General features: G+C 43.9%; 1 protein-coding gene across 1 annotated transcript in view; it reads right to left on the minus strand.

Moving 5' to 3' along the window:
* LOC124040652 (sterile alpha motif domain-containing protein 10-like) overlaps nt 1-24,855 on the minus strand; it is a 155,663-nt gene that overhangs the window by 7,725 nt on the left and 123,083 nt on the right. The window contains exon 4 of the mRNA XM_046357734.1: nt 16,209-16,354. Coding sequence (XP_046213690.1) covers nt 16,209-16,354 — 146 coding nt within the window. The remainder of the gene's footprint in view (nt 1-16,208; nt 16,355-24,855) is intronic.

Here is a 24,855-nt window from a genome sequence, read left to right on the forward strand (position 1 = left end):
AAAACAAAGATGTTCAGCATGTCTCTCAGAACATCATTAACTAATGCCTGAAAAACAGCTGGCGCATTGGCGAGACCGAACGGCAGAGCCCGGTACTCAAAATGCCCTAACGGAGTGTTAAACGCCGTTTTCCACTCGTCCCCCTCTCTGATGCGCACGAGATGGTAAGCGTTACGAAGGTCCAACTTAGTAAAGCACCTGGCTCCCTGCAGAATCTCGAAGGCTGATGACATAAGGGGAAGCGGATAACGATTCTTAACCGTTATGTCATTCAGCCCTCGATAATCCACGCAGGGGCGCAGAGTACCGTCCTTCTTCTTAACAAAAAGAACCCCGCCCCGGCCGGAGAGGAAGAAGGCACTATGGTACCGGCGTCAAGAGACACAGACAAATAATCCTCGAGAGCCTTACGTTCGGGAGCCGACAGAGAGTATAGTCTACCTCGAGGAGGAGTGGTCCCCGGAAGGAGATCAATACTACAATCATACGACCGGTGAGGAGGAAGGGAGTTGGCTCGGGACCGACTGAAGACCGTGCGCAGATCATGATATTCCTCCGGCACTCCTGTCAAATCGCCAGGTTCCTCCTGAGAAGTAGGGACAGAAGAAACGGGAGGGATGGCAGACATTAAACACTTCACATGACAAGAAACGTTCCAGGATAGGATAGAATTACTAGACCAATTAATAGAAGGATTATGACATACTAGCCAGGGATGACCCAACACAACAGGTGTAAAAGGTGAACGGAAAATCAAAAAAGAAATAGTCTCACTGTGGTTACCAGATACTGTGAGAGTTAAAGGTAGTGTCTCAAATTTGATACTGGGAAGATGACTACCATCTAAGGCAAACATGGGCGTAGGCTTGTCTAACGGTCTGAAAGGAATGTTATGTTTCCGAACCCATGCTTCGTCCATGAAACAACCCTCAGCCCCAGAGTCAATCAAGGCACTGCATGTAGCACCCGAACCGGTCCAGCGTAGATGGACCGACATAGTAGTACAAGATCTAGATGAAGAGACCTGAGTAGTAGCGCTCACCAGTAGCCCTCCGCTTACTGATGGGCTCTGGCCTCTTACTGGACATGAATTAACAAAATGTCCAGCAACTCCGCAATAGAGGCACAGGCGGTTGGTGATCCTCCGTTCCCTCTCCTTAGTCGAGATGCGAATCCCTCCCAGCTGCATGGGCTCAGTCTCAAAGCCAGAGGAGGGAGATGGTTGCGATGCGGAGCAGGGAAACACCGTTGATGCGAGCTCTCTTCCACGAGCCCGGTGACGAAGATCTACCCGTCGTTCTATGCGGATGGCGAGAGCAATCAAAGAGTCCACATCTGAAGGAACCTCCCGGGAGAGAATCTCATCCTTAACCACTGCGTGGAGTCCCTCCAGAAAACGAGCGAGCAGCGCCGGCTCGTTCCACTCACTAGAGGCAGCAAGAGTGCGAAACTCAATAGAATAATCCGTTATGGACCGTTCACCTTGGCATAAGGAAGCCAGGGCCCTAGAAGCCTCCCTACCAAAAACTGAACGGTCAAAAACCCGAATCATCTCCTCTTTAAAGTTCTGGAACTTGTTAGAGCAATCAGCCCTTGCCTCCCAGATAGCTGTGCCCCATTCTCGAGCCCGGCCAGTAAGGAGTGAAATGACGTAAGCAACCCGAGCTCTCTCTCTAGAGTATGTGTTGGGTTGGAGAGAGAACACAATCTCACACTGCGTGAGAAAGGAGCGGCACTCAGTGGGCTGCCCGGAGTAGCAAGGTGGGTTATTAACCCTAGGTTCTGGAGGCTCGGCAGGCCAGGAAGTAACAGGTGGCACGAGACGTAGACTCTGGAACTGTCCAGAGAGGTCGGAAACCTGAGCGGCCAGGTTCTCCACGGCATGGCGAGCAGCAGACAATTCCTGCTCGTGTCTGCCGAGCATGGCTCCTTGGATCTTGACGGCAGTGTAACGAGCGTCTGAAGTCGCTGGGTCCATTCCTTGGTCGGTTCCTTCTGTCATGCCGGTGAAAGAGGACCCAAAAGCGACTTAACAGAAACAGAGTTTATTCAAGTCCAAACAGGGAATAACAGAAATCCTCTAGTCTGTAGAGGGGAATAACAGGAGAAGCGGCCACAGACTGCAGGTCGCTTCGGGTAGGCGCAGGCCGTAGTTGACAGAGACACCTGCTCACACGCAGCATCTGATGAAGGCAAAAAACACGACAGGACAGGGCGATACACAATCACAGCAAAAAACACAACAGGACAGGGCGATACACAATCACAGCATGGTGAATGCTAAACAAGGAACCGACGGGACAGGAACGGAACACAAAGGAATAAATAGGGACTCTAATCAGGGGAAAGGATCGGGAACAGGTGTGGGAAGACTAAATGATGATTAGGGGAATAGGAACAGCTGGGAGCAGGAACGGAACGATAGAGAGAAGAGAGAGCGAGAGAGTGAGAGAGGGAGGGGGAGAGAGAGGGATAGAAGGAGGGAAAGAACCAAATAAGACCAGCAGAGGGAAACGAATAGAATGGGGAGCACAGGGACAAGACATGATAATAAATGACAAACATGACATTACCAAACAATTCCATTTCCTTTACTTGGACTTATTAAGAACACTTTGTTATATTATGAGGTTGTTCCCACTTTTCCAAGTTTACAAATTAATGACTTGAACCTTTTGGCAAAAAAATTAACAATAAGTGGATACGATTGACAGTTAATAAGGAAGACATTTTTGGTGGTGATAATTCAATATATTGCTATGGAAGTGACCAACCCATGCTATGGGTGGTGGGACACAATGCAAATAGTCTGGGTAGCTATTTGATTACCTGTTCAGGAGTCTTATGGCTTGGGGGTAAAAACTGTTGAGAAGCATTTTGGTCCTGGACTTGTCGCTCCGGTACCACTTGCCATACGGGAGCAGAGAGAACAGTCTATGACTGGGGTAGCTGGGGTCTTTGACAATATTTAGGGCCTTCCTCTGTCACCGCCTGGTGTAGAGGTCCTGGATGGCAAGCAGCTTAGCCCCAGTGATGTACTGGTCCGTACGCACTACCATCTGTAGTGCCTTGCGGTCGGAGGCTGAGCAGTTGCCGTACCAGGTAGTGATGCAACCAGTCAGGATGCTCTCGATGTTGCAGCTGTAGAACCTTTTGAGGATCTCAGGACCCATGCCAAATCTTTTTAGTTTCCCGAGGAGGAATAGGTTTTGTTGTGCCCTCTTCACAACTGTCTTGGTGTGTTTGGACCATTCTAGTTTGTTGTTGATGTGGACACAGAGGAACTTGAAGCTCCAAACCTGCTCCACTACAGCCCCGTCGATGAGAATGGGGGCGTGCTAGGGTCCTCCTTTTTCTGTAGTCCACAATCATCTCCTTTGTCTTGATTACATTGAGGGAGAGGTTGTTATTCTGGCACCACCCGCCCAGGTCTCTGACCTCCTCCCTATGGGCTGTTTCATCGTTGTCGGTGATCAGGCTTTCCATTGTTGTGTTGTCTGCAAACTTAATGATGATGTTGGAGTCGTGCCTGGCCATGCAGTTTTGGGTGAACAGGGAGTACAGGAGGGGACCGAGCACGCACCCCTGAGGGGCTCCAGTGTGGAGGATCAGCGTGGGAAATGTGTTGCTACCTACCCTCACCACCTGGAGACGGCCCGTCAGGAAGTCCAGTTGCAGAGGGAGGGTCCTTAGCTTAGCCATTACCAGCCTTTCAAAGCACTTCATGGCTACAGATGTGAGTGCTACGGGTCTGTAGTAATTTAGGCAGGTCACCTTAGTGCTCATTAGCAGAAATTGTCGGTCCTCAATCTCAAACAAATGGGGATGTTTTACCCCATCCATCAATCTTCCTCCTCTCTTACGACATACAGGTAACTGCCAAAATAAAGGAAACACTTGAGTATACTAGGTATACAAAGTATATTGAAAGCAGGTGCTTCCACACAAGTGTGGTTTCTCAGTTAATTAAGCAATTAACATCCCATCATACTTAGTGTCATATACACAAATGCCCAGTTGTCCATTGTTTTAGGTTACCAGCTAGAAGAAGAGATCTCAGTGACTTTGAAAGAGGGGTCTCAAAGGAGCACAGGGGGTTTAAAGGGTGTGTGTGTGTGTGTGTCTCTCAGTCACCAGATCTCAGCCCAATAAAACACTGGGAGATTCTAGAGTGGCGCCTGAGACTAGTGTTTTCCTCCACCATCAACACAACACCAAATGATGGAATCTCTCGTGGAAGAATGGTGTGGCATCCCTCCGATAGAGTTCCAGATACTTGTAGAATCCATGCCAAGGCACGTTGAAGCTGTTCTGGTGACTCGTGGTGGCACAACGCCCTACTAAGACGCTAAATGTTGGTGTTTCCTTTATTTTGGCAGGTACCTGTATTAGACCACAGTGCTAAGTGATAGCTGTCAATCCATCACGCAGATGTAGAGTGTCCCAGTATTTTAAGCTACCTCCTGCTGTTCCCCTGGTCTGGGTTATAATTCAGCCTAATGAATGGTTATGGCAGGCTCCTGGTTGACAGACCATAAATCCCTAATACAGGCATTGATTTACTCCTCCCTGTCTCTGCTGAGCACAAGCCTGGTTAATGGCTCATAAAAGCTGTCAGGTGGAGCCCTATAAGCCAACGTTTGAAAAAGACAGGCGTTGGAATAAGAAAGAGTGAAAAGGTGAGAGAGAAATGAATACACAATCACAGGTTAGAAACACTATCTCCCTACCTACCTGCTCCACAGCTATACGCTCTATCACCTCTACCTCTGCCCATGATGAGACCGTCACACTGTTGAACGGGCTTGTTTACCATACAATCATCAACACGATAAGGATTTACATGTAATTAGGCAGGGAGATGCTTGGTATCACCTAGTAATTGTCTCCCAGCAGTAAACCATGCAGGCATGCAGACAGGATGGTGACAGGGGAAACTGTTTGGTATTCACTTACCCATCCACTGAGTGACAGATAAAGGCACTGGTGCAAGGTGCCTTCGTCTGGATAGGATTTTTCTCCCCCCACTTCCTCTCTGTTTCTTTTTTTGCTCTTCATCTATTATATATAGATTTTTGTACTTTTACCCCTTTTTCTCTCCAATATCCAATTGGTAGTTACAGTCTTGTCCCATCACTACAACTCCCCTACGGACTTGGGAGAGGTGAAGGTTGAGAGCCATGCGTCCTCGAAAAACAACCCTGCTCACTTAATCGGAAAGCCAGCCACACCAATGTGCTGGATGAAACACTGGCCAGCTGGCAACCGAGGTCAGCTTGCAGGCACCCGGCCCAGCACAAGGAGTCGCTAGTGCGCAATGGGACAAGGAAATCCCGGCCGGCCAAACCCACCCGTAACTCGGACGAAGCTGGGCAAATTGTGTGCCGCCTCATGGGTCTCCCGGTCACGGCCGGCTGTGACACAGCCTGGGATCGAACCCGGTTCTGTATTGATGCCTTAAGCACTGCGATGCAGTGCCTAAGACCGCTGCGCCACTCGGGAGCCCCATATCTCCATATATTTTTTATAATTTTTTAGATATCTTACTTATTCTATCCATTCTCCCTCTACCACTCTCCATCTCTCTCTTCCTCTTCTCTGTGTACATATCTCTCCCTTCCTCTTTGTTTCTGTCCCTCTCTGCTCTAGACACAGCACCTCTAACCGTTGTGCATCCCTCATGCTTGTGGAGGGATAAAGGCAGAGAGAGACGAAGTCAGAAAGAAAGGGACAAGGAAGAGGGCAGGGGTCAAAGAAACATGACCATATCCAGAGAACACCAGATAACAGGACAAACATAAAACGTCATTGTTTGATATCATTTAAGACTCTAGATTTCAGGGAATGTCAGTTACAGTTTTCAAACATGCTAAATGCTCCAACTTCCTGAGGGGGAATTTGACTGACCCCCTCCGGACCTGCCCCTACTCAACATTAGGCCTACATCGGCATCACCTTATCAGAACATTTCCCTCATTAAAATGCAAAAATCAATATATAACATTTTTGACATGCGTTTTTCTGGATTTTTGTGTTGTTATTCTGTCTCTCACTGTTGAAATAAACCTACCATTAAAATTATAGACTGATCATTTCTTTGTCATTGGGCAAATGTACAAAATCAGCAGGGGATCAAATACTTTTTTTCCCTCAGTGTATACAGTAAGTGAATTTGTGCCAATACTTTTGGTCTCTAAATGGGGGGACAAAAAAAGTGCTGTAATTTCTAAATGGAATTTCTAAATGGAATTTCTAAATGAAAGCTGACAGTCTGCACTTTAACCTTATTGTATCATTTCAAATCCAAGTGCTGAGGTACAGAGCCAAAACAACCTCAAAATGTGTCACTGTCCCAGTCCTTTGTAGTTCACTGTATTTCTAGTTAGCTAAGAGCAGCAAATGACCAAGTACCCATTCCTACTGAGGCATTCTTCATTTGCCTTTGGTTTTAACAATGTGTGTGTCGCACGCGTGCCGCCGTGGTAGCTGGCGCAGCGCTGAAGTGCTTATTCAAGGCAGTTCTGAGATAGAGTGGTGGGAGAAGGCTTCTACATAGGTAGTGTTTCTTCAGCCTCTTGCAGACGTCCTGTTGGGTCCACAGCACCGCTGGATGAGAGACGGTGTGTATACAGTATGTCTCAGACAGATAAAGGGAAGGTATGTATAACTGCAATCGTGTGACACTTAGATTATGATAAGCAATGGATGTTCTATGATTATGCATTACTTTATCTAAAAAAACAAGATTCTTCATGTTCCATATCGCTTCTTAATATTTATATAGCAGGTAAATACATCTTTAAAACCCCTTTCCATAACATATCGAAAACAAACAACATATCCATGATATGACAAAGTAAACAAACAAAGAATACAAGTGTCTGTAGACATCTACTGTATGCATTTCCAAAATCAAAAACAAAAGTATAACAGTGTGTTTTCCATTTAACGGTTGTTTCATCATTCAGACAGTCAAAGTCAACTGAAGGGAGGGATAGAGAGAGGAGGAGTGGAGCAGAGGAGGTATGGAGAGAGTATCCCCACAGAGTTAAGTAAACACAAGACTTCTAGGGAATGGAGCAGAGGAGGGGAGGAGGTATGGAGAGAGTATCCCCACAGAGTTAAGTAAACACAAGACTTCTGGGGAATGGAGCAGAGGAGGGGAGGAGGAGTGGAGCAGAGGAGGGGAGGGGAGGAGGTATGGAGAGAGTAGCCCCACAGAGTTAAGTAAACACAAGACTTCTAGGGAATAGAGCAGAGTAGGGGAGGAGGTATGGAGAGAGTAGCCCCACAGAGTTCATAAACACAAGACTTCTGGAGAATAGAGCAGAGGAGGGGAGGGGAGGAGGTATGGAGAGAGTAGCCCCACAGAGTTAAGGAAACACAAGACTTCTGGGGAATAGAGCAGAGGAGGGGAGGAGGTATGGAGCGAGTAGCCCCACAGAGTTAAGTAAACACAAGACTTCTAGGGAATGGAGCAGAGGAGGGGAGGGGAGGAGGTATGGAGAGAGTAGCCCCACAGAGTTCATAAACACAAGACTTCTGGGGAATAGAGCAGAGGAGGGGAGGAAGGGAGGAGGTATGGAGAGAGTAGCCCCACAGAGTTTATAAACACAAGACTTCTGGGGAATAGAGCAGACCAGGCCAGGGTTTGGGGTTGGAGAGCAGCTAAATGAGATAAAATAGATAAGAAAAATGATTCGTTAGTTGTTGATTTTTGTTAATTTAAAGGTACAACCTAGATTCGAGCCAATATTGAACATGTTACTACACCAACTGTTACACCCAATGACAAGTTTATGCGCATGAGCTTAGCTAGCCAACGTTGCCATGACATCGCCTGTGTGATCGGGGATTTCTGCTGCCTATCTTCATACTGTACTGCCTTTGGTAGCCTGTTCCTCAGAACAGTTCAGTGCACAAGAAGACCTGCTCCCCTTTACCATCATTTCTGAAACGGGAAACTCCGTTTTCTGAGTGAAACAGAACCACATATATCGGCTTCTTTCTTCAAAGGATCCCAATTCACAGTCATGCTGGGTATCTGTTTACTAGTTAGTTTATGAAGCACAGGAACAGTAGGCTGTCTGGATGTCTGCATTCACAGTGTGACATTAACAGTTCCAGCTCTACATTATATACCCTGCTGCTTTTCAATGACACATTGAGTACTTGGGCTACCAGGTGTGTGGAACATATCTTAGTGATCAGTTACAATTACTGATCAATGAGAGAGAGAGAGAGACAGAGAGACAAAGAGACAAAGAGACAAAGAGACAGAGAGAGAGAGAGAGAGAGAGAGAGAGAGAGAGAGAGAGAGAGAGAGAGAGAGAGAGAGAGAGAGAGAGAGAGAGAGGGAGAGAGAGAGAGAGAGACAGAGAGAGAGAGACAGAGAGAGAGACAGGGAGAGAGATAGACAGGGAGCGAGAGAGAGAGAGAGAGAGAGAGAGAGAGAGAGAGAGAGAGAGAGAGAGAGAGACAGAGAGAGAGAGAGACAGAGACAGAGAGAGAGACAGGGAGAGAGATAGACAGGGAGAGAGAGAGAGAGACAGAGAGAGAGAGATAAACTCCCATATCTACTGCGTGAAATTCCACAGTGTGACCTGTTGCCACGAGAAAAGGTCAACCAGTGAAAAACAAACACCATTGTAAATACAACCCATATTTATGCTTATTTATTTTATCCTGTGTCGTTTAACCATTTGTACATTGTTAAAACACTGTATATATAATATGACGTTTGTAATGTCTTTATTGTTTTGAAACTTCTGTATGTGTAATATTTACTGTTCATTTTTATTGTTTATTTCACTTTATATATTCACTTTATATATTATCTACCTCACTTGCTTTGGCAATGTTAACACATGTTTCCCATGCCAATAAAGCCCTTGAATTGAATTGAATTGACAGAGAAAAGCAGCAGGATAGCCCTCAAGGACTAGTGTTTTGTACTGCTGATAATTAGGGGAAAATACACTAAATATACGTAGGATAAATATTATTTTTACACAATAGAGTTGTGACTACAGTATACTATTACTGCATCATGGGAGATGTAGGCATTTGACTCATAGTGCTAGAAAATAACCATTCCTTCCGGCCAGCTACACCCTGTACCGATGATGGCTTTCTCAAATACAGCTATGGCAAAAACATTTACACCAAATCATAGCATGTTCTTTCAATTCCCACTGTTGATAAAACACTAAATGTATAGATAGATCTACATTATATTCAGCTCTACAGATTATATTACTCTAGAACGTTCAAATATATATGTTTGTCATAGACGTGGTTCATCGACAGTACAAAGAGATGATCTGGGAGGTGACATTCTGTACATCGTCATGACACAGCTTTATAGAAGAAAGGAAGAGAACATGCTTTGGGGAGAGGGTGCTCACGTAGGCAATGATGTACGTTATACTGTATGAATTAGATCTATCAAAACCATATACATATTCCAAAATGAAAATCCTGAGAAGAAAAGATACATTGTGAACAGGGTTGTGAGAATCATACAGAGACATTGACATTCGGTTTCCCATTTCCTTTCCACCCATCTTGGAATAAGCCACCCACTGTATTCTAATACATTGATTGATCAGTAATAGTTCTCATCCACAATGAAAGAAGAGGCCAAGAACCTCATGTAGTTATAATAATATAACTTTGATTTGACAAATTGATTTGTCTACAATGTCAACGTCAGTTCATACATCTTTTATCCATGGCACAGTCTGTGCTCCTTTATTCAGCAGTTCACTGTCTCTTTCTCTCCCACTCCGTCGCTCCTCGTTTAAACCAGTTTGGCCTTGTTGAATCCTCCTTCAGTCTGTTTGTCATGTAGAAAAGAGACTCTTCTCTCCCCCTCTTCTGTTCTCTCCTCTTCCGTTCTCTCCCCTCTTCAGTTCTCTCCCCTCTTCCGTTCTCTCCCCTCTTCCGTTCTCTCCCCTCTTCAGTTCTCTCCCCGCTTCAGTTCTCTCCCCTCTTCAGTTCTCTCCCCTCTTCAGTTCTCTCCCCTCTTCCGTTCTCTCCCTCTTCAGTTCTCTCCCCTCTCCCTCTTCAGTTCTCTTCCCTCTTATCAGTTCTCTCCAGTTCTCTCCCCTCTTCAGTTCTCTCCCTTCTCTTCTTCAGTTCTCTCCCTCTTCAGTTCTCTCCCCTCTTCTCTTCCCCGTTCAGTTCTCTCCCTCTTCAGTTCTCTCCCCTCTTCAGTTCTCTCCCCTCTTCAGTTCTCTCCCCTCTTCAGTTCTCCTCTTCAGTTCTCTCCCTCTTCAGTTCTCTCCTCTCTTCAGTTCTCTCTTCAGTTCTCTCCCTCTCTCTCCTCTTCAGTTCTCTCCTCTCTTCAGTTCTCTCCCCTCTTCAGTTCTCTCCTCTCTTCAGTTCTCTCCCCTCTTCAGTTCTCTCCCTCTTCAGTTCTCTCCCCTCTTCAGTTCTCTCCCCTCTTCAGTTCTCTCCCCTCTTCAGTTCTCTCCCCTCTTCAGTTCTCTCCCCTCTTCAGTTCTCTTCAGTTCTCTCCCTCTTCAGTTCTCTCTTCAGTTCTCTCCCTCTCAGTTCTCTCCTCTTCAGTTCTCTCCCCTCTTCAGTTCTCTCCTCTCTTCAGTTCTCTCCCTCTTCAGTTCTCAGTTCTCTCTTCAGTTCTCTCCCCTCTTCAGTTCTCTCCCCTCTTCAGTTCTCTCCCTCTTCAGTTCTCAGTTCTCTCCTCTTCAGTTCTCTTCTCTTCAGTTCTCTCCCTCTTCAGTTCTTCAGTTATCTCTCTTCAGTTCTCTCCCTCTTCAGTTCTCTCCCTCTTCAGTTCTCTCCCCTCTTCAGTTCTCTCCCTCTTCAGTTCTCTCCCTCTTCAGTTCTCTCCTCTCTTCAGTTCTCTCCCTCTTCAGTTCTCTCCCTCTTCAGTTCTCTCCCTCTTCAGTTCTCTCTCTTCAGTTCTCTCTCCTCTTCAGTTCTCTCCCCTCTTCAGTTCTCTCCTCTCTTCAGTTCTCTCCCCTCTTCAGTTCTCTCCTCTCTTCAGTTCTCTCCCCTCTTCAGTTCTCTCCTCTCTTCAGTTATCTCCTCTCTTCAGTTCTCTCCCCTCTTCAGTTCTCTCCCCTCTTCAGTTCTCTCCCCTCTTCAGTTCTCTCCTTTTACAGCCCAGTTCTGCTGTCACATATCTGGAGCGAGCAGGTCCTACCATAGCTACTGGTGACGTATTGTTTCAGCGGAGGAGAAAGGGATCGAGCTAAGAAAGGTTTCCGAAGGAGGCTGCAGGGAAAGAGAGAGAGATCGAGAGGCAAATTCATTATTTAGATATGGATAGAAGGAACAGTGGGGTTTGGGGTCAGATGGGCATCACTGGGTGTCTTTCACACCCTGATAGCCAATTCCAACACACACACCCACATCCAGAACCCCTGCCTCCGTATTACCTCTCTTCAAACTCTGTCTCATCTGTCAAAAACCTGGTTGCATTGAGAATTGTTTCTGAAAAAGGAGTCTGAAGAGTGTAACCTCAGGTTCAGGTAAAACCATTCTCAAACTCATTGACCTCTATGAACGGTTGATTTCTGTGACAACTACACTCTGCCTCAAATGACAACGAAGGACGCTGGGAAGACTATATTTCCTATATGAGGAATAAAAAACTAAAACGAAGACCTTTGGCATTGGGGTTATCCCTCCCCTGATATGAGGAGAGTAACAGCCACCTGTCTCTAAGACATGGCCAAATCTAACATGGTATTGGAATGAAACACCCTAAGACAGACACAGGGAGAGACTGGGTTAGCAGGTAGAGACAGAAAGGCAGACGGGATTGAGGGGGTGTCTTGAGATTGTTCAGGTAAAGAGGTACTTTCTCTCTGATATAAACACATCAGAGACCAGGGAGAAGAGAGGAGAGAGAAAGCGAGAGAGGACAAAGCTGTTCCGGAGAAAATTTGTGTTTGAGTAAAAATGTCATGTTCTTTTTTAATTGCTGAGCCTGTCATGCTTTCTGCCTCAGTGAATTTACATTTCACCTGCAGTTCTGTTGAGCGTGCAGACAGACAGGCAGCTCACGGAACTGTGAACAAAACTCCACTCGGACACGGAACATCAGAACATATGAGAATATGTTGCATTTTGGCACTTTTGCAACCCTTCATTCATATGATAAATGATTTATTGAATTCTCCATGTGGACTATATTAAAGGGCACTTCATTTAATATGATAAAAATTCTATATTTTTCAAATTTTCAAATTCAATAATGGTGCACAATTTCTACTTCAAATATCAAAGGGATGCAAAAGACCCTCTTTTCATGGAATGACCCAATAGAAGTTCTAGGGGTCTGTGCTCTAGGGTGATTACAGTGTTGTTGTGAGCGTCTGAACACCCCACAGATAGATTCCTCTGCTGCTACTGGAAGAGTCCAGAGGCTGGACTCCAGAAGCCGTGGGGACGCAACCCCGAGGAAGAACATTGAATCAAACACACACGCTTTTGTTTACAAACCTCTACCCATGCACACTTGGTGGTAAAGGTCTGGAGAGAAATAGAAGTTAAAAGCAGAGGGAAAAAGAAGGAAGACAGAAAAGGTGAGAGAAGCAGAACAGAGAGTGTGGCATACATTTAAAAAACACTGGAGGTCAAATCTAAAAACAAGAAAGAGCCTCAGTAGTGTAAACAAACCCCAAGCTAGATCCATTTATTTAAACCCTTGTACCTTAAAAACGACCTCTCTTTAATTAAGTAACACAGCAATCAATGTTAAATATCATGTTAATTTCTGAGATGAATCAGAAATGATACGAGTCGCCAGGCTGAAATCCTCTGTTAAACCTCCCACACTCGACTTTCCACCCTCCACTTTATCCCGTCCTCATCCCAACATTCACTATCTCCAACCCCTGCCCCCTTAATCACCCCTCCCCCTGTATCTCTCTCTGTCTGTCTCCCTCTCTCTCATTCTCTCCCCCTGTATCTATTCTCCTGTATCTCTCTCTCTCTCTCTCCTTCTCTCTCTGTCTTGCTCTTTCTCTCACCCTGTATCTCTCTCTTTCTCCCTCTCTCTCTGTCATGCTCATTCTCTCCCCCTGTATCTCTTCTCCTGTATCTCTCTCTCTCTATCTTGCTATTTCTCTCCCCCTGTATCTCTTCTCCTGTATATCTCTCTCTCTCTGTCTTGCTCCTTCTCTCCCCCTGTATCTCTTTCTCTGTCTTGCTCCTTCTCTCCCCCTGTATATCTCTCACTCTGTCTCTGTCTTGCTCCTTCTCTCCCCCTGTATCTCTCTCTCTCTGTCTTGCTCCTTCTCTCCCCCTGTATCTCTCTCTCTCTGTCTTGCTCCTTCTCTCCCCCTGTATCTCTTCTCCTGTATATCTCTCTCTGTCTCTGTCTTGCTCCTTCTCTCCCCCTGTATCTCTCTCTCTCTCTGTCTTGCTCCTTCTCTCCCCCTGTATCTCTCTCTCTCTGTCTTGCTCCTTCTCTCCCCCTGTATCTCTCTCTCTCTGACTTGCTCCTTCTCTCCCCCTGTATCTCTTCTCCTGTATATCTCTCTCTGTCTCTGTCTTCCTCCTTCTCTCCCCCTGTATCTCTCCCCTTGTATCTCTCTCTCTCTGTCTTGCTCTTTCTCTCCCCCTGTATCTCTCTCTCTCTGTCTTGCTCCTTCTCTCCCCCTGTATCTCTTCTCCTGTATATCTCTCTCTGTCTCTCTCTCTCTCTGTCTTGCTCCTTCTCTCCCCCTGCATCTCTTCCCCTGTATATCTCTCTCTGTCTTGCTCCTTCTCTCCCCCTGTATCTCTCTCTCTGTCTTGCTCCTTCTCTCCCCCTGTATATATCTCTCTGTCTCTGTCTTGCTCCTTCTCTCCCCCTGTATCTCTCCCCTTGTATCTCTCTCTCTCTGTCTTGCTCTTTCTCCCCCTGTATCTCTCTCTCTGTCTTGCTCCTTCTCTCCCCCTGTATCTCTTCTCCTGTATATCTCTCTCGGTCTCTCTCTCTCTCTGTCTTGCTCCTTCTCTCCCCCTGCATCTCTCTCTCTCTGTCTTGCTCCTTCTCTCCCCCTGTATCTCTCCCCTTGTATCTCTCTCTCTCTGTCTTGCTCTTTCTCTCCCCCTGTATCTCTCTCTCTGTCTTGCTCCTTCTCTCCCCCTGTATCTCTTCTCCTGTATATCTCTCTCTGTCTCTCTCTCTCTCTGTCTTGCTCCTTCTCTCCCCTGCATCTCTTCCCCTGTATATCTCTCTCTGTCTTGCTCCTTCTCTCCCCCTGTATCTCTCTCTCTGTCTTGCTCCTTCTCTCCCCCTGTATATCTCTCTCTGTCTCTGTCTTGCTCCTTCTCTCCCCCTGTATCTCTCCCCTTGTATCTCTCTCTCTCTGTCTTGCTCTTTCTCTCCCCCTGTATCTCTCTCTCTCTGTCTTGCTCCTTCTCTCCCCCTGTATCTCTCTCTCTCTGTCTTGCTCCTTCTCTCCCCCTGTATCTCTCTCTCTCTGACTTGCTCCTTCTCTCCCCCTGTATCTCTTCTCCTGTATATCTCTCTCTGTCTCTGTCTTCCTCCTTCTCTCCCCCTGTATCGCTCCCCTTGTATCTCTCTCTCTGTCTTGCTCTTTCTCTCCCCCTGTATCTCTCTCTCTCTGTCTTGCTCCTTCTCTCCCCCTGTATCTCTTCTCCTGTATATCTCTCTCTGTCTCTCTCTCTCTCTGTCTTGCTCCTTCTCTCCCCCTGCATCTCTTCCCCTGTATATCTCTCTCTGTCTTGCTCCTTCTCTCCCCCTGTATCTCTCTCTCTGTCTTGCTCCTTCTCTCCCCCTGTATATATCTCTCTGTCTCTGTCTTGCTCCTTCTCTCCCCCTGTATCTCTCCCCTTGTATCTCTCTCTCTCTGTCTTGCTCTTTCTCCCCCCTGTATCTCTCTCTCTGTCTTGCTCCTTCTCTCCCCCTGTATCTCTTCTCCTGTATATCTCTCTCGGTCTCTCTCTCTCTCTGTCTTGCTCCTTCTCTCCCCTGCATCTCTCTCTCTCTGTCTTGCTCCTTCTCTCCCCTGTATCTCTCCCCTTGTATCTCTCTCTCTCTGTCTTGCTCTTTCTCTCCCCCTGTATCTCTCTCTCTGTCTTGCTCCTTCTCTCCCCCTGTATCTCTTCTCCTGTATATCTCTCTGTCTCTCTCTCTCTCTGTCTTGCTCCTTCTCTCCCCTGCATCTCTTCCCCTGTATATCTCTCTCTGTCTTGCTCCTTCTCTCCCCTGTATCTCTCTCTCTGTCTTGCTCCTTCTCTCCCCCTGTATATCTCTCTCTGTCTCTGTCTTGCTCCTTCTCTCCCCTGTATCTCTCCCCTTGTATCTCTCTCTCTCTGTCTTGCTCTTTCTCTCCCCCTGTATCTCTCTCTCTCTGTCTTGCTCCTTCTCTCCCCCTGTATCTCTTCTCCTGTATATCTCTCTCTGTCTCTCTCTCTCTCTGTCTTGCTCCTTCTCTCCCCCTGCATCTCTTCCCCTGTATATCTCTCTCTGTCTTGCTCCTTCTCTCCCCCTGTATCTCTCTCTCTGTCTTGCTCCTTCTCCCCCCCTGTATATCTCTCTCTGTCTCTGTCTGATCCTTCTCCCCCTTCTTTTCTCTCATTAATTAAGAGTCTATTGACACACCTGTGAGTCAATCTAAGTAACATAACAAATAAATCCCCATCAAAATGTGTCAGTTTAAGATAGAGATATCTGTTTAGCATGGGCTGCGTCTCAATCCACAGCATTAGCCTATGTCAGCCTTTGTCACTCCCTGACCATAGAAGCCCTTGGTTTTCTATGGTGTTGTAGGTCACGGCGTGACTAGGGGGTGTTCTAGTGGATTTATTTCTATGTTTGGGATTGAGAATGGTTCCCAATTAGAGGCAGCTGATTATTGTTGTCTCTAATTGGGGATCATCCTTGAGGTGTCCTTGTTCCCACCTGCTTTGTGGGATAGTGTTTGTGTATGTGCTTGTTGCACTACGTTACTTCATGTTTCGTTGCTTGTTTATTGTTTTTGTTGAGAAGTTTCACTTTTAATAAGGATGTGGAACTCCGATCACGCTGCGCCTTGGTCCGTCCATTTGTCCATTTGTTATAACCATTCCGCATCTGCAGTGAAAGGTAGCCGAGCTACAGCAGGGTTTCTAAGACCATGAGACGTCCCCAAAATCGGTCTCACTCACTCACCTCACCTCACCTCACCTCACCTCACCTCACCTCACCTCACCTCACCTCACCTCACCTCACCTCACCTCACCTCACCTCTGCTGAGCAGTTGCAGGTTGCGGACCTCTTCTCTGACTTGTAGCTGAAGGACCTGCTGTAGAACCTCCTGCCTCAGTGTCTCCTGGACGATGCCCATCCTCTCCAACTTCTCCCCGTTCAACCTCAGCAATGCGCGACCTGGAGGGAGAGTGGGGAGGGAAGAAAGAGAGATGGAGAGAGACGGTTAGAACAGGTGTAGCACATGGGGATCGCTGATTACAATCTATCAAGACATGGTTTCAGAAAGGTAGTGATCATTTTTCATGCCGTACGGACAGTGGCTCAATTTACCCTTTCCAGTGGCTCAAGCTACACCACACCTGGGTGGTGCCAAGAGACAAACTTTCTTTGGACAAGCTATATTTTAAAAACTGTAATGTTTACATGAATTCTGATTATTTCCAGGGATACACAACATCCTGAAATATATGTATATATCTTTGTTAGAAAGAATGATGGAGTGATTCTGAATGTATAAAATGGCTCAACCTACTCCTCTCCCCTACTGCTTGACTACAGGTAACTGCCAAAATAAAGGAGCAAATGAGGGATACAAAGTACAGTGGGGCAAAAAAGTATTTAGTCAGCCACCAATTGTGCAAGTTCTCCCACTTAAAAAGATGAGAGAGGCCTGTAATTTTCATCATAAGTACACTTCAACTATGACAGACAAAATGAGAAAAAAAGAATCCAGAAAATCACATTGTAGGATTTTTTATGAATTTATTTTCAAATTATGGTGGAAAATAAGTATTGTAGAATCTATGCCAAGGTGCATTGAAGCGGTTCTGGTGGCTCGTAGTGGTACAACTCCCTACTAAGACACTTGTAGATTCTATGCCAAGGCACATTGAAGCTGTTCTGAATCATGGTGGCACAATGCCCTACCAAGACACTTGTAGAATCTATGCCAAGGTGCATTGAAGCTGTTCTGGCTCGTGGTGGCACAACGCCCTACTAAGGCATTTGTAGAATCTATGCCAAGGTGCATTGAAGCTGTTCTGGCTCGTGGTGGCACAACGCCCTACTAAGGCATTTGTAGAATCTATGCCACGGTGCATTGAAGCTGTTCTGGCTCGTGGTGGCACAACGCCCTACTAAGGCACTTGAAAAATCTATGCCAAGGCGCATTGAAGCTGTTCTGGCTCGTGGTGGCACAATGCCCTACTAAGACACTTGTAGAATCCATGCCAAGGTGCATTGAAACGGTTCTGGTGGCTCATGGTGGCCCAACGCCCTACTGAGATACTTGTAGAATCCATGCCAAGGTGCATTGAAGCTGTTCTGGCACAACGCCCTACTAAGATACTTGTAGATTCTATGCCAAGGTGCATTGAAGCTGTTCTGGCTCGTGGTGGCACAACGCCCTACTAAGATACTTGTAGATTCTATGCCAAGGTGCATTGAAGCTGTTCTGGCTCGTGGTGGCACAATGCCCTACTAAGATACTTGTAGAATCTATGCCAAGGTGCATTGAAGCTGTTCTGGCTCGTGGTGGCACAACGCCCAACTAAGACACTTTATGTTGGTGTTTATTTTATTTTGGCAGTTACCTGTTGTTGGGCCCAAGCTTGCTGTACAATATTGAACCCGATTCAGTCTTTCTACAAACATGCTCTCAAGGTGCTTGATAAAAAGTCCAATAGCCAACACCATTGTAACATCCTCAGAAAGCATGAGCTGGCCTTCCGAGTTGCGTAGTTGACTAAGGCACTGCATCGCAGTGCTAGCTCTGCCACTAGAGATTCTGGGTTAAGTGGGCATTGTGTCAAGAAGCAGTGCGGCTTTGTTGGGTTGTGTTTCGGGAAGACGCACGGCTCTCGACCTTTGCCTCTCCCGAGTCCGTACGGGAGTTGCAGCGATGAGACAAGACTGTAACTACCAATTGGATACCTACGGAATTGGGGAGAAAAAAGGGGTTCCAAAATAAATGAATAAAACATAATAAAAAGAAAGCATGAGCTCGTGATCTGGGAAGGTCTTGTGAAATACACACACGCATGTCTCGTTTTCAAGATCCTTTATGGCCTGGCTCACCCTCCACTTAGTGCCTTTATCAAGCATGAACATCCATGGCAGCAGATCCACAAGGTCTGTCATGAGAGGTGACGGATACTGTAGTTCCCAATAAGGAAAAGCACCTTCAGTCTGTGAGAGCTTCCCATATCTCTTACACACTGCCGTCAGACACAGGTACCTGCGCTTACCTTCTGCGTTTTCACAAAGAACTCAAAGACCTGGCTAAAGGACAATCAGGTGTGTGAACACAATCTATAGCTGTTAAGAGCTGCTTTCCATGTTGTTTGTTGCCTGTAGCTTGTGAGGTGGGTAGACATAGTCTTTTTGTTTGCTGTCTGTCTGCATGCTACTGTACATATCGGATCGTCAAAAGACACATCTCAAAACATATAAATGAGCCATAATCAATTTCAATAGTACGTTTGAAAAAACAGATATGATTCTGCAACCATGAACAGGAATGCTAAGCCAGACAAATGATTTTGGGGTCTAAAATGATGAAATATTAAAGCTTTAAACTTCTCACTAAAAGCTTCACTCATACATACTGTAAGTTATACTTCAACCCAAAATGGTTCTCCAGTAGATAATAAAAAAAGGCTCATCCTTTGTTAAAAAAATGCCTTTTTACCAATTAACAGATTAAAAATGAATAAACTAATTAAAAATTAAAAACTTGTCTGCCTGCCATATATTACAGATACAAATTGGCTGAAAGGAACTGGTATAAATTGAAAAATATACCAGTTTCATTTCAGGACAAACGATGTTGACAGCTGCGCCATACAGGCAGCAGAATAAATGGGAAGAGAGTTTCGATGTACCAATTCCATGGCACATGGTTAATGAACTGGTAACAACACTGAGTTTTTCTCTTTAAATTGTTATACAAAATTCTTGCCACCAACAGAGTGCTGTATATATGTTGCATACAACCATCTCAGCTCTGTAGATGTTGTTGTGAAGACACAGAATCACTGGTCATTTGTTCTGGTATTACCCCTATGTAGCTTGTTTCTGGTCACAGGTTTAGGAATGGTTCAAAAATCACAACGTTCACTTAAAATGAACCTTACAATTAGCAGTGTTGGGCGATCTGGTATGCCATAGTCAGTCAATAAATAATATAATACTACTGGTAGGAAAGGTTTTCATCTTTGGCTCACAATCTGTGGATCTGTGGATCTGTGGATACTGATTAGAAAGGTTCAAAATGTATGTGAAACATCACACCACAATTGAAAAATATATGGCACATGGAAACCAAACGAGGGTGGTCTATGGTGATAGGTGGGATGGTCTGAGAGTAGCTGAGGGGTGAGATTAAAGAGCTGAGGTCTATGGTGGTAGGTGGGATGGGCTGAGAGTCGCTGAGGGGCGGGTTTAAAGAGCTGAGGTCTATGGTGATAGGTGGGATGGGCTGAGACTGGCTGAGGGGTGGGATTAAAGAGCTGATGCTTGGTATTGTATTATTGTCATGTGACTGCTTATATAAAAGTACCATGTATGTCAAATGTGTAGGTGGAATGTATGTATATGTAGCAGAATGTTTAGGTGGAATGTAGGTATATGTAGCAGAATGTGTAGGTGGAATGTAGGTATATGTAGCAGAATGTGTAGGTGGAATGTATGTATATGTAGCAGAATGTGTGTATATGTAGCAGAATGTGAAGGTGGAATGTAGGTATATGTAGCAGAATGTGTAGGTGGAATGTATGTATATGTAGCAGAATGTGTGTATATGTAGCAGAATGTGTAGGTGGAATGTAGGTATATGTAGCAGAATGTATGTATATGTAGCAGAATGTGTAGGTGGAATGTATGTATATGTAGCAGAATGTGTGTATATGTAGCAGAATGTGAAGGTGGAATGTATGTATATGTAGCAGAATGTGAAGGTGGAATGTATGTATATGTAGCAGAATGTAGGTATATGTAGCAGAATGTGTAGGTGGAATGTATGTATATGTAGCAGAATGTGTGTATATGTAGCAGAATGTGAAGGTGGAATGTAGGTATATGTAGCAGAATGTGTAGGTGGAATGTATGTATATGTAGCAGAATGTGAAGGTGGAATGTGTGTATATGTAGCAGAATGTGAAGGTGGAATGTGTGTATATGTAGCAGAATGTGAAGGTGGAATGTATGTATATGTAGCAGAATGTGAAGGTGGAATGTAGGTATATGTAGCAGAATGTGAAGGTGGAATGTGTGTATATGTAGCTGAATGTGAAGGTGGAATGTATGTATATGTAGCAGAATGTAGGTATATGTAGCAGAATGTGTAGGTGGAATGTATGTATATGTAGCAGAATGTGTGTATATGTAGCAGAATGTGAAGGTGGAATGTAGGTATATGTAGCAGAATGTGTAGGTGGAATGTATGTATATGTAGCAGAATGTGTGTATATGTAGCAGAATGTGTAGGTGGAATGTAGGTATATGTAGCAGAATGTGTGTATATGTAGCAGAATGTGAAGGTGGAATGTAGGTATATGTAGCAGAATGTGTGTATATGTAGCAGAATGTGAAGGTGGAATGTAGGTATATGTAGCAGAATGTGAAGGTGGAATGTAGGTATATGTAGCAGAATGTGAAGGTGGAATGTAGGTATATGTAGCAGAATGTGTGTATATGTAGCAGAATGTGTGTATATGTAGCAGAATGTGTGTATATGTAGCAGAATGTGTAGGTGGAATGTAGGTATATGTAGCAGAATGTGAAGGTGGAATGTGTGTATATGTAGCAGAATGTGAAGGTGGAATGTGTGTATATGTAGCAGAATGTGAAGGTGGAATGTATGTATATGTAGCAGAATGTGAAGGTGGAATGTAGGTATATGTAGCAGAATGTGAAGGTGGAATGTGTGTATATGTAGCTGAATGTGAAGGTGGAATGTATGTATATGTAGCAGAATGTAGGTATATGTAGCAGAATGTGTAGGTGGAATGTATGTATATGTAGCAGAATGTGTGTATATGTAGCAGAATGTGAAGGTGGAATGTAGGTATATGTAGCAGAATGTGTAGGTGGAATGTATGTATATGTAGCAGAATGTGTGTATATGTAGCATAATGTTTAGGTGGAATGTAGGTATATGTAGCAGAATGTGTGTATATGTAGCAGAATGTGAAGGTGGAATGTAGGTATATGTAGCAGAATGTGTGTATATGTAGCAGAATGTGAAGGTGGAATGTAGGTATATTTAGCAGAATGTGAAGGTGGAATGTAGGTATATGTAGCAGAATGTGAAGGTGGAATGTAGGTATATGTAGCAGAATGTGTGTATATGTAGCAGAATGTGTGTATATGTAGCAGAATGTGTGTATATGTAGCAGAATGTGTAGGTGGAATGTAGGTATATGTAGCAGAATGTGAAGGTGGAATGTAGGTATATGTAGCAGAATGTGTGTATATGTAGCAGAATGTGAAGGTGGAATGTATGTATATGTAGCAGAATGTGTAGGTGGAATGTAGGTATATGTAGCAGAATGTGAAGGTGGAATGTAGGTATATGTAGCAGAATGTGAAGGTGGAATGTAGGTATATGTAGCAGAATGTGTGTATATGTAGCAGAATGTGAAGGTGGAATGTAGGTATATGTAGCAGAATGTGTAGGTGGAATGTAGGTATATGTAGCAGAATGTGTGTATGTGTAGCAGAATGTGAAGGTGGAATGTAGGTATATGTAGCAGAATGTGTAGGTGGAACGTAGGTATATGCAGCAGAATGTGTAGGTGGAATGTATGTATATGTAGCAGAATGTGTAGGTGGAATGTAGGTATATGTAGCAGAATGTGTAGGTGGAATGTAGGTATATGTAGCAGAATGTGTGTATATGTAGCAGAATGTGAAGGTGGAATGTAGGTATATGTAGCAGAATGTGTAGGTGGAATGTAGGTATATGTAGCAGAATGTATGTATATGTAGCAGAATGTGTAGGTGGAATGTGTGTATATGAAGCAGAATGTGTGTATATGAAGCAGAATGTGTGTATATGAAGCAGAATGTGTAGGTGGAATGTATGTATATGTAGCAGAATGTATGTATATGTAGCAGAATGTGAAGGTGGAATGTGTGTATATGAAGCAGAATGTGTGTATATGAAGCAGAATGTGTGTATATGAAGCAGAATGTGTAGGTGGAATGTATGTATATGTAGCAGAATGTATGTATATGTAGCAGAATGTGTAGGTGGAATGTAGGTATATGTAGCAGAATGTGTAGGTGGAATGTATGTATATGTAGCAGAATGTGTAGGTGGAATATGTGTATATGTAGCAGAATGTATGTATATGTAGCAGAATGTATGTATATGTAGCAGAATGTGTAGGTGGAATGTGTGTATATGTAGCAGAATGTGTAGGTGGAATGTGTGTATATGTAGCAGAATGTGTAGGTGGAATGTGTGTATATGTAGCAGAATGTATGTATATGTAGCAGAATGTATGTATATGTAGCAGAATGTGTAGGTGGAATGTATGTATATGTAGCAGAATGTGTAGGTGGAATGTATGTATATGTAGCAGAATGTGTAGGTGGAATGTATGTATATGTAGCAGAATGTGTAGGTGGAATGTGTGTATATGTAGCAGAATGTATGTATATGTAGCAGAATGTATGTATATGTAGCAGAATGTGTAGGTGGAATGTGTGTATATGTAGCAGAATGTGTAGGTGGAATGTATGTATATGTAGCAGAATGTATGTATATGTAGCAGAATGTATGTATATGTAGCAGAATGTGTAGGTGGAATGTATGTATATGTAGCAGAATGTGTAGGTGGAATGTGTGTATATGTAGCAGAATGTATGTATATGTAGCAGAATGTATGTATATGTAGCAGAATGTGTAGGTGGAATGTGTGTATATGTAGCAGAATGTGTAGGTGGAATGTATGTATATGTAGCAGAATGTATGTATATGTAGCAGAATGTATGTATATGTAGCAGAATGTGTAGGTGGAATGTGTGTATATGTAGCAGAATGTGTAGGTGGAATGTGTGTATATGTAGCAGAATGTATGTATATGTAGCAGAATGTGTAGGTGGAATGTGTGTATATGTAGCAGAATGTATGTATATGTAGCAGAATGTATGTATATGTAGCAGAATGTGTAGGTGGAATGTGTGTATATGTAGCAGAATGTATGTATATGTAGCAGAATGTATGTATATGTAGCAGAATGTGTAGGTGGAATGTGTGTATATGTAGCAGAATGTATGTATATGTAGCAGAATGTGTAGGTGGAATGTATGTATATGTAGCAGAATGTATGTATATGTAGCAGAATGTGTGTATATGTAGCAGAATGTATGTATATGTAGCAGAATGTATGTATATGTAGCAGAATGTATGTATATGTAGCAGAATGTGTAGGTGGAATGTATGTATATGTAGCAGAATGTGTAGGTGGAATGTGTGTATATGTAGCAGAATGTGTAGGTGGAATGTATGTATATGTAGCAGAATGTATGTATATGTAGCAGAATGTGTAGGTGGAATGTATGTATATGTAGCAGAATGTGTAGGTGGAATGTATGTATATGTAGCAGAATGTGTAGGTGGAATGTATGTATATGTAGCAGAATGTGTAGGTGGAATGTATGTATATGTAGCAGAATGTGTAGGTGGAATGTATGTATATGTAGCAGAATGTATGTATATGTAGCAGAATGTGTAGGTGGAATGTATGTGTATGTAGCAGAATGTGTAGGTGGAATGTATGTATATGTAGCAGAATGTATGTATATGTAGCAGAATGTGTAGGTGGAATGTATGTATATGTAGCAGAATGTGTAGGTGGAATGTGTGTATATGTAGCAGAATGTGTAGGTGGAATGTATGTATATGTAGCAGAATGTGTAGGTGGAATGTATGTATATGTAGCAGAATGTATGTATATGTAGCAGAATGTGTGTATATGTAGCAGAATGTATGTATATGTAGCAGAATGTATGTATATGTAGCAGAATGTATGTATATGTAGCAGAATGTGTAGGTGGAATGTATGTATATGTTGCAGAATGTGTAGGTGGAATGTGTGTATATGTAGCAGAATGTGTAGGTGGAATGTATGTATATGTAGCAGAATGTATGTATATGTAGCAGAATGTGTAGGTGGAATGTATGTATATGTAGCAGAATGTGTAGGTGGAATGTATGTATATGTAGCAGAATGTGTAGGTGGAATGTATGTATATGTAGCAGAATGTATGTATATGTAGCAGAATGTGTAGGTGGAATGTATGTATATGTAGCAGAATGTGTAGGTGGAATGTGTGTATATGTAGCAGAATGTATGTATATGTAGCAGAATGTATGTATATGTAGCAGAATGTGTAGGTGGAATGTGTGTATATGTAGCAGAATGTGTAGGTGGAATGTATGTATATGTAGCAGAATGTATGTATATGTAGCAGAATGTATGTATATGTAGCAGAATGTGTAGGTGGAATGTATGTATATGTAGCAGAATGTGTAGGTGGAATGTGTGTATATGTAGCAGAATGTGTGTATATGTAGCAGAATGTGTAGGTGGAATGTAGGTATATGTAGCAGAATGTATGTATATGTAGCAGAATGTGTAGGTGGAATGTATGTATATGTAGCAGAATGT

The sequence above is a fragment of the Oncorhynchus gorbuscha genome, linkage group LG08 (genome assembly GCF_021184085.1).
Source record: "Oncorhynchus gorbuscha isolate QuinsamMale2020 ecotype Even-year linkage group LG08, OgorEven_v1.0, whole genome shotgun sequence".
In the NCBI taxonomy this organism is placed as follows: domain Eukaryota; kingdom Metazoa; phylum Chordata; class Actinopteri; order Salmoniformes; family Salmonidae; genus Oncorhynchus; species Oncorhynchus gorbuscha.